Here is a 12982-nt window from a genome sequence, read left to right as displayed (position 1 = left end):
CACCAAGGGAGAATGATGGAGGAGGGAGCAGACGGCTCTCTTTCATCATTTCACCAATGCTTTCAACTTTATTGACGTCCAGGATGCCGATACAGTTGAATGTGTGATGAAGGGCAGGGGAAGTCACAGCGCTGGCATCAGGTCCCCCCAACTCACGGGCCCCACAGCAGCCGCATAGTCTGCCACCATTGACGGTACACCACTAGTATGGACACATTGTTTTAAGCCTGAACAACACTTGCACATAAACTGAGGGTCTTAAGACTTGGACCCACCGATCTAAAGTATTGAACAGGGGCTATAATGTATCAAGTATATTAAAACCTTTGGTTATCTTTATAGTTTAAGCACAGTATTTATGCATGCAGAGCTATTACTTTCTAAAAACTACTTAAGTATAAAAAATGTTATAGGAAGATTTAAAGGGGTTGTCCATTACTACAATATTTATGACCTAGTTAAAGGATAGGTCATCAGAATAGGATCAGCAGAGGTCCAGCACCCCCTCTGATCAGCTCTTGTCAGCACTGGAAGCTGCTTGATGTACACAGTATGCGGAGTGGAACCGCACAGCTCCACTCTCGATATAGGGGGAGTTACTGAACACTACAGCTAAGCTTCTATTGAAGTGAATAGGAGCTGCAGTACCTGAGAATGGCCACTACATGGAGAATGGAGCTGTGCTTTTCCGCTCCACACTGTTTACCTCATACAGCTGCCGGAGCTGACGACAGCTGATCAATGGGTCCCGATTGTTAGACCCCTACCAATTTGATTTTGTCAGTATCTTGGTAGTGGACCACCATGTTGGGGGCTGGAAGCTTTCTGGGTACTGTCTTGTCATTAAAGGGAATATGTCACCAGGTTTTTGCCACCTAATCTGAGAGCAGCATAACGTAGAGGCAGAGATGCTGATTCCAGCGGTGTGTCACTTACAGGGCTGCTTAGTGTAGTTTTGATAAAATCACTGATTAATCAGCAGTAGATTATCATTTGACTATTTAGCATGTTGCCAGGTAGTCCAGCATGTATAACTGCTAGATCTGCAGTAGAGGAAACTTTAATTTTATCAAAATGACAGGAAACGGCTCAGTAAGTGACACATTGCTGGAATCAGGGTCTTCGTCTCTACATTATACTGCTCTCAGATGGGGGAGCAAAAATCTGGTGACAGATTCCCTTTAAATTTAATCCATGCAGTGGTTGGCAGCTAGCATCTATACTCCCTCTAGTGGTGACTGCTGGTAACAAACATTTTATATATTATGGATGTTCATGCATTGCATTTGGAACTCTTTGTTAGAAAAATAGACTTGTATGTAGAAAAAGTAAGAAAAAATCATAGAAATGTGAATTTATTTAGTCTTAAAAAAATGAAACAATCACAAAATAGTGTTCAAGGGTGGAAATTGACTTTAAGGAAGACAAACTCTCCAGCCCTCAGTATAGACTTATTGTCAGAGTGTGAACTTTACAGATTGTTTAGTCGATCACATTTGGTCTTAAACACTTGATTCTGGGTTCTTTCTTTTTTATCCAGGGGCTACTCCCTCTATTCATATCTGGGATGCTATGAGCAAGCAGACTTTGTCCATACTGCGGTGCTTTCATGCTAAAGGAGTTGGATACATTAATTTTAGTGCCACGGGGAAGTTATTGGTGTCTGTAGGCGTTGATCCAGAACATACCATAACCGTATGGAGATGGCAGGAAGGTAAGTGCATCATGTGGCAGCGTCCTCTGTCATTTGTACAAACGTTTTTGGCGGCGTCATGTGGAACAAGGCACAGAGCCACATGGACAGCAGCTTCTGTTATAGCCCATGTCATGCACCTCTGTATACACAGGTATGTGGCACTAGAAACCATGCTTAGCGGGATATTCCCATCTCAGACATGTATGGCATATATATATATATATAGGATCCATCCCATAGGATGTGCCATAAATGTCTAATACAAGCAGAAATCAGCGCATATCTTGAGAATGAGACCTTCTTGCTCCGATTCTTTAGTTCCATGTGGATGGGGCCCCATTCTTGAGATTCGTGTGGCTCCCAGACATCTTATCAGTGGGCATTCCCATAAATACAAGTCATACTGTATACACTAGCTCCCCACACATAATTAGTAAAACCTGCAGTCTAAGCATATAGGGCCTAATCAAAGCTTTTACGCCAATATTCTGATAAAAAGCTTTGAAAAGTCTCAACATTTTGGCAGAACTCAAGGCTGCTTTAAAATTTAGCGATTTTTAGTGTTCTTACACCATTTCTGCCCAGCTCCACCAAAGTGGGCAGTGCTGGGTCTGGATGGTATCCATGACGAGCGGTGGTGTTTGCTACCCTACAAATATTACTGCAGAAGGGAATCCAGTGAGATTTGGGTTTGCGCACATAGAGATGTAAGCCCCCCCATCTGTTGTGCCTTCTTCATGAATCAGGGGCTTCTGACTCGAATGTGAACAATACCAGGCTTGATGTACCGGGTCCATAGTGTGTCCTCACACCTTGTGATCATATCACCTTTTTTTTTTACTATTTGCCACAGTTTTGTAAAGATTCCCGTAAAATAGAACAATATGGCACACCATGTGAATACACCCTATAGTTGGCACATACAACTTAAAGGGGGGGGCCACTACAAAGCATAGTGGCCACATCAATGTAAAGCTGTCACAGAGGGCTTTTTCTAAATACCTTCTATTGTCTATTCTGCCTGTGAGCGGCGCTATCGCTGTCTGCTCATCACCCATAATGTGACCCCCGGCTGCAGTGACTTCTGATGTCCAGTGATGTCACGTCAACTTCCGGAATTGGAAGGTGACCCGGGTTCACCGTGGCGGGATCCAATCTCAATGAGTGACTGGGCTGTGAGTGGAGTTTCACCGCACATTATAACCCAGCCTTGCTCCTACTTGCGGCGCTCTGCTGTGAAGGAGACAACGTGCGAGATGCTGGGCTGTGATGTGCAATGAAACTCCGGACAAAAAGACTGACGGCACTCACCAAACTGCAATGTGAACAGGTGCATAACTGAACATGACATAAAATTGCAAAAAAAAGAGACAGTTTGCACTCTGAAATGCTAAAGCATGAAAGCCATCAATGTATGAATATAGATATGCATTACTGCTAAGGAAAATCTAAGAAAAATCAGATATTTAGCATACAAAAATGGCCATTTATATATCTGCCCAGTCACCACGTCACAGCATATCTCCGCCCACAGCACAGTCACTCATGGAGACTGGGTCCTGCCTTGGTAATGCCAGGTCACCTTCCAATTCCGGAAGATGACGTGACATCGCCAGACATCAGAGTTCATTGCAACCCGGGTCACGTGATGGGGATGAGCGGACAATGATAGCGCCTCTCACAGTCAGAATGAACAACAGAATTTATTTAGAAAAAGCCTTCTGTCTCAGCTTTACATCGATGTGGCCACTTTGCTTTGAAGTCTACAACCCCTTTAAGTACCAATAATTAATCTAGTAAAATATTTATTTATTACTTGGAAGGCAGAATAGGATCACCTCCCATCTCTCATTCGTAAGTGCATTAGTGTAACTGGGCCAATGGGGCAGATCACTGTAAAGCATATTATGACATGTATTGTGCTTCCCTTCGCAGGAGCTAAAGTTGCCGGTAAAGGAAGTCACGTGGAGCGAATATTTGTAGCAGAGTTTCGTCCAGACTCAGACACCCAGTTTGTCTCTGTTGGAGTAAAACACATTAAATTCTGGACTCTGGCCGGGAGCGCTTTACTCTATAAGAAAGGGATTGTCGGATCTGTAGACAATGCCAAAATGCAAACAATGCTTTCCGTTGCCTTTGGGGCTGTAAGTTTCACAATATTTTACATTTTTATAAAGAAGACTGACATTTTGTATCTTTGTTTTTTTTCTTTCATTTGAACTATTATGTCTGGAAAATTCCACGAAGGTCTGTAGCAGCTAAAATGTTCCAAAACCCGTATTTATGTATGTACAGACCTGCTCGATTTAACTTGGAAATAAACATTTCCTAATTTTTCTAAATGTGCCCTTACATCTTAGATAACCATTGGCCCACATTTGACTTTCCCAACTCCCTGGTACACATACGTGCATTTTATTTCTAGAATATATATAAATGGAGATTGTTATTGATAGTTTTCAGAAATCAGAATTCATAATATAAAGGGAAATGTTCAATTTCTGGACTATTTAGCCTTCGTACTCACTTGGTACAGAAGACGCTGCTGTCAGAGCCTTAGCAGCGTTTGTGTCATGCACGTGACTAACAGGGTTTACCTTGTAAACCCCCAGACGATGTAACAACACACAGGGAATACCGTGGTCATGATACATCGGAGGTCCTTGCCGCTATGGAGTGGGGTCAGGGGACAGCTCCTGAACTCACATCAAGTCTCCTGAGCTCCCTAGCGTCCCTATAGAGGTTCTTTCAACCTGTCGGCGAGCCGGATACCTAAAGGCCCCGTCACACTAAGCAACATCGCTAGCAACATCGCTGCTAACGAACAACTTTTGTGACGTAGCAGCGATGTTGCTAGTGATGTTGCTGTGTGTGACATCCAGCAACAACCTGGCCCCTGCTATGAGGTCGCTGGTTGTTGCTGAATGTCCTGGGCCACTTTTTAGTTGTTGCTCTCCTGCTATGAAGCATAGATCGCTGTGTGTGACAGCGAGACAGCAACAACTAAATGTGCAGGGAGCAGGAGCCGGCTTCTGTGGAGGCTGGTAACCACAGTAAACATCGGGTAACCAAGAAGCCCTGTCCTTGGTTACCCGATATTTACCTTTGTTACCAGCCTCCTCCGCTCTCACTGTCAGTGCCGGCTCCTGCTCTGTGCACATGTAGCTGCAGGACACATCGGGTTAATTAACCCGATGTGTGCTGTAGCTAGGAGAGCAGGGAGCCAGCGCTAAGCATTGTGCGCTGCTCCCTGCTTTGTGCACATGTAGCTGCAGGACACATCGGGTTAATTAACCCAATGTGTGCTGTAACTAGGAGAGCAAGGAGCCAGCGCTAAGCGGTGTGCGCTGCTCCCTGCTCTGTGCAGCTGCACCCTGTACTCTATACCCTATATATGTACCCTGTGCAGCTGCACCCGGTGTGCGCTGCTCCCTGCTCTGTGCACATTTAGCTGCAGCACACATCGGGTAATTAACCCGATGTGTGCTGTAACTAGGAGAGCAGGGAGCCAGCGCTTAGTGTGCGCTGCTCCCTGCTCTCTGCACGTGTAGCTGCGTGCGCTGGTAACCAAGGTAAATATCGGGTTGGTTACCCGATATTTACCTTAGTTACCAAGCGCAGCATCTTCCACGCGGCGCTGGGGGCTGGTCACTGGTTGCTGGTGAGCTCACCAGCAACTCGTGTAGCGACGCTCCAGCGATCCCTGCCAAGTCAGGTTGCTGGTGGGATCGCTGGAGCGTCGCAGTGTGACATCTCACCAGCAACCTCCTAGCAACTTACCAGCGATCCCTATCATTGTTGGGATCGCTGGTAAGTTGTTTAGTGTGACTGGACCTTTAGGCTTTAGCTAGCCCTCCAATCGCCCTGGCTAGTATGTAGGCCGCCGAGTTCGCTATACTCGTCACTACAATATAGAAACACAAGGGAAGGAATACAAACAGGGGAAATAGACATGTAAGGAAAATACACTCCAGGTGGCTTCAGTGCAGCAAACACCACCGCTGCACACAACACAACAGACGTCTGCCAGAGCAGGCTCCTTCTAAAGTTGACCACATAGAAATGAGGATTCAGTTTCCAGCAAAAGGCATTATGTAATCAGATCACATGACTTAAATAGGGAAGGGGAGTGATCCCAAATAGCCACACCTGAGATTGGCAGCTACAGCCCACAGTCAGGCAGGAAAGGAAAGAGATGATATTTAATAACAGTAGTGAACCTGCCAGCGGCAAAGCGCTGTGACTTTCTAGCATCGGATTCACTTAGGGTGTCCCCCAAGCAAGATACAGCCATGACAGTTGTGACATCTCACAGCACTATATATTACAAAGCCTTTGTAATACACAGATACATTTGTAATCATTGCAGAATAGCCTGACTTTCACTGGTGCCATAAATGGAGATGTCTATGTCTGGAAGGATCACTTTCTAATCCGGCTGGTGGCTAAAGCTCACACAGGTCCAGTCTTCACTATGTATACAACGCTACGTGACGGACTCATTGTAACTGGTGGAAAGGAACGGCCGTAAGTATATCTGAGACCATGGAAAAACCAGTATGAATATGAGGGACTCTTATCTTCAGAAATGTATGCATCTATCAAGCACAGTAGAAATTATAGACATATGTCAGGCTGATGGACCGGTGGTGTAACTAACATGAACACAAGGCTTACTACTGCAGTAGAGCTTCTTGTTCAAGAGAAGAGCAACACCGGGCTAATGGATGTCTGTCACAGACAAAAGTGGGAGATCATTGCATATAATTTAAAAGAATTATCCGAACTTTGTATATATTTTTTTTCTTATGGGGTAAGGACTTACAGGCAAGTAGTTAACAACGCCAAGTTCTGACGGAGATTTCACTGCTTAATTTGACCTTATGTCAGCAGAGCAACTCATTCTGTTATGTGACGCTCCCTTGATAGTGCAGTGCAGAAGAGATGAAGCTGCTCTGTCGACTTGACTTCACCGGAAACCATAGAATCACTGGTAGGAGCGATCCATGACTGCCCAGAGCCAGCAGAGATCGGCGCTGGGCAGAACAAACAGGTATTTACCTGCCTGTAATTTCTTAGACCCATAGAGAAAAATAAAATGGTCCTGGATAATTCCTTTAAATAGCCCTTATTATAAAATTAGTATATAGTTATATGTTAATTTCCAATATATCTAGGAGTCCAGGGTGATTTAAGGGTTAAATGGGTTGCCTGGTCACAATATATGAATTACTTACCTTTAAGGTCATCATTATCAGAGTGGTGGGGGTCCAATGTGATCAGTTCTATTTGGCTCCACCAGCGCTACAATGCACAGCTATATTCAATGTGTAGTGTCCGTTACTGAGTCCTGCAGGATAGCTTCTATTAAAGGGAATGGTAGCTGTTCTGCAGTACTCAGCAGCGGCCGCTACTCATTGAAAGGAGCCTTGCATCTTATTGTGCTTACATCTGGCCACCACTGGGGCTGATAACAGATGACGGTGGGAGAGATGGAGTCGGACTCACCTCCCATCTGATATGGATGATCTATCCTATGAATCAGTCATTAATATCTTGTGATTGAACAACCACTTTAACATGTGATAAATGTTATTTTATTGTTTGGGATGGTGAGGGATTTTGTAGCGTGCTCCACTCCACTCTTGAAATATTTCCAATTTTAGGACAAAAGAAGGAGGTGCAGTTAAGTTATGGGATCAAGAGATGAAACGCTGTCGGGCTTTTCAGCTAGAGACGGGTCAGACCCTGGACTGTGTGCGATCTGTTTGCAGAGGCAAGGTACGAGCACGGGACTTGTAGTTGTTCTTCTCAGCCGTAATTACATATTGTGCACCACTGGGATAAGGCACCGCTCACATCAGCAGTATTTTGCCGCAGAGCCGGATACAAATGTATTTAAGTTCAATTCACCTCCAATGGAATTGCGGCAAGATGCGGCCACATGTGGCTGCGTGTGACGCATGCAACCGCATGTGACCACATCCCGCCGCAACTCCCATTGGAGGTGAATTGAGCTGAAACGCATTTGTACAGGATCCGGCCTTGCGGCAAAATACCGCTGATTTGAGTGGCGCCTAAACTGGGTGCCACTTCTACCAGTCTAGTCTAAGCTCATGCTCTTTAAATGTACAGGGGCATTCCTATCTCACACATTTATCCATAGATTATGCTGTAAATAGATGTGGGACCCTTTTGTGGTAAAGAAGTGGCCGCGGATGCATGGACATGTGTATTAGATTGAGGCATTTTGCGCCAGCTCGGGTCCACACTGCAGACATAGGTGCATGTCCCAGCTGAGCGACTTGTGCTTACCAGATATTTGTATGCAAATCAAAAAAAAGTCCATGGAGCCTCTGTTAGGAGTCTCCATGAAATAATAGCTAGATATCCCTCCGGGAAGGACCTAGCCAAGGAGTGGCTTTTAGGAGACCACCATAACCACCATATTAAGTGGCCCTTTTAGTCAATATCCAGCTCTTGACGAGTTTAAAGATATGACAATTGAAATACCAAGGCCAGGTATCCATCCATAGACAGCTGTTTCGGGGTATTGCCCCTCATCAATGTGGAGTAGGATTCTGGCCAGGTGGGAGCAATGCCTAGTAGACCAACAAGACAAAATAATCACTGATCTCGGGGAGACCAGCCAGAAAACACTACCGGCAGCCATCGAGGGTGCTCAGCACAGTGAAATCCTAGGTGCATTACCCCCTGAGAAGTATGCAAATCAAAAAGGTCCATGGGCATATTGTGTGGATATGACATAAATGTACTAGATGGGACAATGCCCTTAATATTGGAAAATATCCCCCACTGTATTTTTCTACAGGGCAAAATTTTAGTGGGGACCAAAGATGGAGAAATTATTGAAGTTGGGGAGAAAAATGCTGCTTCCAATATCCTAATCAATGGCCACGTAGAGGGCGAGATCTGGGGCCTTGCCGCTCATCCCTCCAAAGACATGTTTCTTACTGCAAGTAATGACGGCACAGCGAGGATATGGGACCTGGCTGATAAAGTAAGTACAGGGTAGAAATGATGGTGAAATAATGATGGAGAGTCATCTGCTCATCTAACTCCGGAATATTAAATCTTAAATTCTACAGAAGCTTCTCAACAAAGTGAGTCTGGGCTATGCCGCATGCTGTGCAGCTTACAGCCCTAATGGAGAAATGGTAACCATTGGGATGAAGAACGGAGAGTTTGTTATTTTACTTGTGAATTCTCTAAAAGTTTGGGGGAAGAAGAGAGACCGTAAAGGAGCCGTCCAGGACATCAGGTATATGTTATGTGCTCGTGTATATTGTCCTCTGCTCCTGTAATCTGTGCTAGAAAGCAATGTACCCACGTGTGGAAAGGCTGCGCTCTTTTCTGCAAGGATTACTCCAAAATATGTAATGGCAATCTTCTTTCTTTTCTGCATTTTTATTACATTTTTTTTCATGCATTTTCCCTTTTTTTAACATGTTTTTGGTGCAGCTTTGATGTTGCATTATTGAGTACATTCTTCAGTGCGGAAACACCGCAATTCTGCACGTAAAAATGTAGTTTTGTGTTTCTCACTTCTGCTGTTCGAGGCTCCGCAAAGAAGTCTATGGTGGAAAAAATGCACACAAATCCTCAGCATCCTTACACATATTGAGCATGCATTATCATGTAATCACATCACTTTGCTTCAACTGGTAAATGCAGCGGATGTTTTGTACATACGCGGGAAGATGGTCTAAAGTACTTCCAGACAACACTGGACAAACATTGGAAAAACGTTTTTAGACCTTTTCAGTTTTGGCATGTTGGATCAGCAATCTAATATATATGGGGCCTCATAATTATGTACTGTTTTTAACATGCCTGGCATAACTCCATACGTGTCAAGACAGATGTACCTGGCATTACCGCTCAATTCCACTCACGTAGGCCGCCTTCACACGTGCGCATAAAAAAACACATGTGTGGCACATTCTATTTTGAACATCCATGTTTTTATTTATTTTTTTGTAAGATCCATGTGTCATCCGTGTGCTGTCTGTGTGACACGTACCGGAATAAAATGCATTGGAGAAATTACTCATTTTTATGTGTTAAAAATGCTCAAAGATAGATATTCAAATTGTCTTATTTCCCAGAGGAGTATTGCAGCTATAAGACTGCTCACCACTGACAGCCAGATTGGTTTGTCAGTCTCCGCAAGGTGAATAGTTTTCCCCTGAGACCCCAGCAGTAGAGCTTCTCATTCAGCCAGATCAGATCTCATACTTTGCACTGACAAGTGACAAACATCCCAAGACACTGTGACTGCAAATTGAGGTTCTGATCTGGCATAAATCCTAGGTCATATGAAAAGGCTCGTTGGAGTCAGAGTCACTTTTGACTTTCAGGATTGCTATTTCCCATAGGTGGCGCTAGAGTTCGTCTCCTTCCTCCCTGAAAAGACAATTTGAATATTTCCCAGAGGGGTATTGCAGCTATAAGGCTCCTCACCACTGACAGCCAGATTGGTTTGTCAGTCTCCGCAAGGAGAATAGTTTTCCCCTGAGACCCCAAGGATAGATATTGTGTTTCCCTGAAAATAAGACAGGGGCTTATATTCTTTTCTGCTTTGAAAAATGTGCTAGGGCTTATTTTCAGGAAGTGTCTTATAGTTGAGCCTCCCGATACCTGCTATCTTAGTGCCTGAAGATCGCCCCACGATCCTCGGTATCTCTTCTAAGCTGACAGTGACAGCTGCATAGAAACCCACACTGTCACTTTCAGCTGAGCAGAGTCGCTAAGGATGGCGATGCGATCCTCGGGCTGGCAGTGCCGATAATAGAGCAGGCAGAGTGCAGTGGGCAAGATTGTGGGGAGATGTTCCTGAATATGCATTCACTTAATTATCCGGCGCATTCTCACTGCAATCCTCAGCGGCACTGCTGATCTGAGAGTGACAGAGTGTATTACTCTGCAACTGTCAGCTCAGGAGAGTTAAGCCTGCTTTACACGTTGCAATTTCGAGGAATATTAGGAATTTAGGAATAGGAACGAGGAAGCTCTCCTTACCTGCCTCCCGGCCACAATGCGGAAGGAATGCCGCTTCTATTGGGCGGCGGTTCAGTGACGCTGCTGTGACGCTGAATGAACCGCCCCCTTAGAAAAAAGGCGGATCGCTGGTCACAGCGACGTCGCAGGGCAGGTAAGTAGTGTTACAGGTCCGGGCGATGTTGTGCGACACTGGCAGCGATTTGCCCGTGTCGCACAACCGATGGGGGCGGATACACACGCTGGTGATATTGGTCACGATATCGCAGCGTGTAAAGCGGCCTTAAGGCTTATTTTCGGTGAAACACAGTAGATAGATAAATAGATAACTGGTGGCTAAAGCTCACACAGGTTCAGTCTTCACTATGTGTGCAACACTACGTGTGGACTCATTGTAACTGGTGGAAAGAAACAGCCGTAATTATATCGGAGACCATGGAAAAACCAGTATGAATATGAAGGACTCTTATTTTATGAAATATATGCATCTATCAAGCACAGTAGGATTATAGACCTACTAGAAGGTGGCCCGATTCTAACGTATCGGGTAGTCTAGAATGTGTGTGTAGGTTAGCAGATTGAATAATAAGGTAATGAATGGACTGGACGGGTTAGGTTTAATTTAGTATTCTTATAATTGTTTATTGGTTTTAAAATGACAAACAGAAGGAACAGTTTTAATAGATGAGTCTAATGTTTAATGATGTCCATGGCTTGTAATGAAAGAAGGCCATGAACAGTGTAAAGTTAAGTAAAAATATGCTGATGCTGTGATGTGGCCCAATGCTGGTATGTGCCCCCATCATGGTGCAGCCACCATCCTGACATGTGCCCCCATCCTGCGGGGTAATGTGTGCAGAGGGGGGTGGAGCCGAGCGGGGCCATGGCGCTGAGGATGTCAGTGCCCGGGACTGCATGGCTGGGGACAGGTGACTATCCAGGTGTATGTGTATGTATGTGTGTGTGTGTGTGTGTGTGTGTGTGTGTGTATGTTCAGTGTATATATGCGGAGAGGGGGAGGAGCCAAGTGAAGTAATGTGTGCGGGGGGGTGGAGCCGAGCGGGGCCATGGCGCTGAGGACATCAGTGCTGGGGACTGCATGGCTGGGGACAGGTGACTATTCGTGTGTGTGTATGTTCAGTGTATACATGCAGAGGGCGGAGTGCGGGGGGTGGTGGAGCCGAGTGGGTTAATGTGTGCGGGGGGCGGAGGCGAGCGGGGGGTATGTGTCGGCTGGGTTGCCGGTGTCTGCTCCCGGGGGTGCAGCACTCATCGGGAAGTCGGGGCTCCGTGTGGGTGCGGGGAAAAGTGTCGGGCGTCGTCCTGTCGGCCCGTAGTTCGGGCTGTTCAGTTACCTGAGCTGTCGCAGGCTCTTTAGTGCGCGCGGTGTGGCGACGGTTGTCACTGTAATGACGTCATTGCAAAACAGACTGACAGACAGACAGAATAAGGCAATTATATATATAGATGACAGACCGGTGGTATAACTAACATGGAGGCAGGACTTCAATGTAATACCAGGCACAGCCACTACCAAAAATACAGAGCTTTGCCCGATAAGCAGTGAGGATTTGCAGAATTCAGGGTATCAGTAAGGATGCAGAGAGTCAGACAAATATCATTATTATTTATTTAATATTATTTAATTTACACAATAAATGTGGTAAATTAAATTCACACTGATATTCACTAAAACTGATGCAAACTGTAAAGTAAGAGATGTAGTCAGTGTATAAATCTGTCACCCGTTGGCAATCGTATCTTAATGGATCGGATGACGTTCCATCTGACATTCGTGCACATGCCATCTCGCTCGCACGGACCCCGCTCAGCAGCACAATTATAGCTCTGCCAGCATGTTATTTGCCATTGATCATTAGCACTGTCATTATTTTCTCCCTTGAATAAGGGCATTACTGCTCTCACCTAATTGCAGTACTATGATTTATTTTTCATAGGATCAGTCCTGATAACAAATACCTGGCTGTCGGCTCGGCAGAGAACACGGTGGATTTCTACGATATCACTCAAGGGTCTTCGCTGAACAGGATCGGTTACTGCAAAGACATCCCCAGCTTTGTTATACAAATGGACTTTTCTGCCGATAGTAAATACATTCAGGTACATCCCCGACTACTCAGCTTGGTTGTTTGTACCAATATGGCCCCTGAGGGTGACATCACAACAGTGAAATCTCCTGCATATATACAGCTGGTGGTTCTTTTATGACAATATGGATTAGTATTTAATGTATGTTCTATTATA

General features: G+C 45.1%; 1 protein-coding gene across 3 annotated transcripts in view; it reads left to right on the top strand.

Moving 5' to 3' along the window:
• EML6 (EMAP like 6) overlaps positions 1–12982 on the top strand; it is a 338267-nt gene that overhangs the window by 313137 nt on the left and 12148 nt on the right. For all 3 annotated transcript variants that reach the window (XM_075339339.1, XM_075339338.1, XM_075339340.1), the window contains 7 exons: positions 1541–1714; positions 3632–3840; positions 6066–6223; positions 7363–7477; positions 8529–8717; positions 8806–8978; positions 12676–12838. In XM_075339339.1, the coding sequence (XP_075195454.1) occupies positions 1541–1714; positions 3632–3840; positions 6066–6223; positions 7363–7477; positions 8529–8717; positions 8806–8978; positions 12676–12838 (1181 nt within the window). The remainder of the gene's footprint in view (positions 1–1540; positions 1715–3631; positions 3841–6065; positions 6224–7362; positions 7478–8528; positions 8718–8805; positions 8979–12675; positions 12839–12982) is intronic.

The sequence above is a fragment of the Anomaloglossus baeobatrachus genome, chromosome 3 (assembly GCF_048569485.1).
Source record: "Anomaloglossus baeobatrachus isolate aAnoBae1 chromosome 3, aAnoBae1.hap1, whole genome shotgun sequence".
Taxonomy (NCBI): domain Eukaryota; kingdom Metazoa; phylum Chordata; class Amphibia; order Anura; family Aromobatidae; genus Anomaloglossus; species Anomaloglossus baeobatrachus.
Note: the sequence above shows the minus strand (reverse complement) of the source record. Positions and strands in the feature narration are given on the sequence as shown.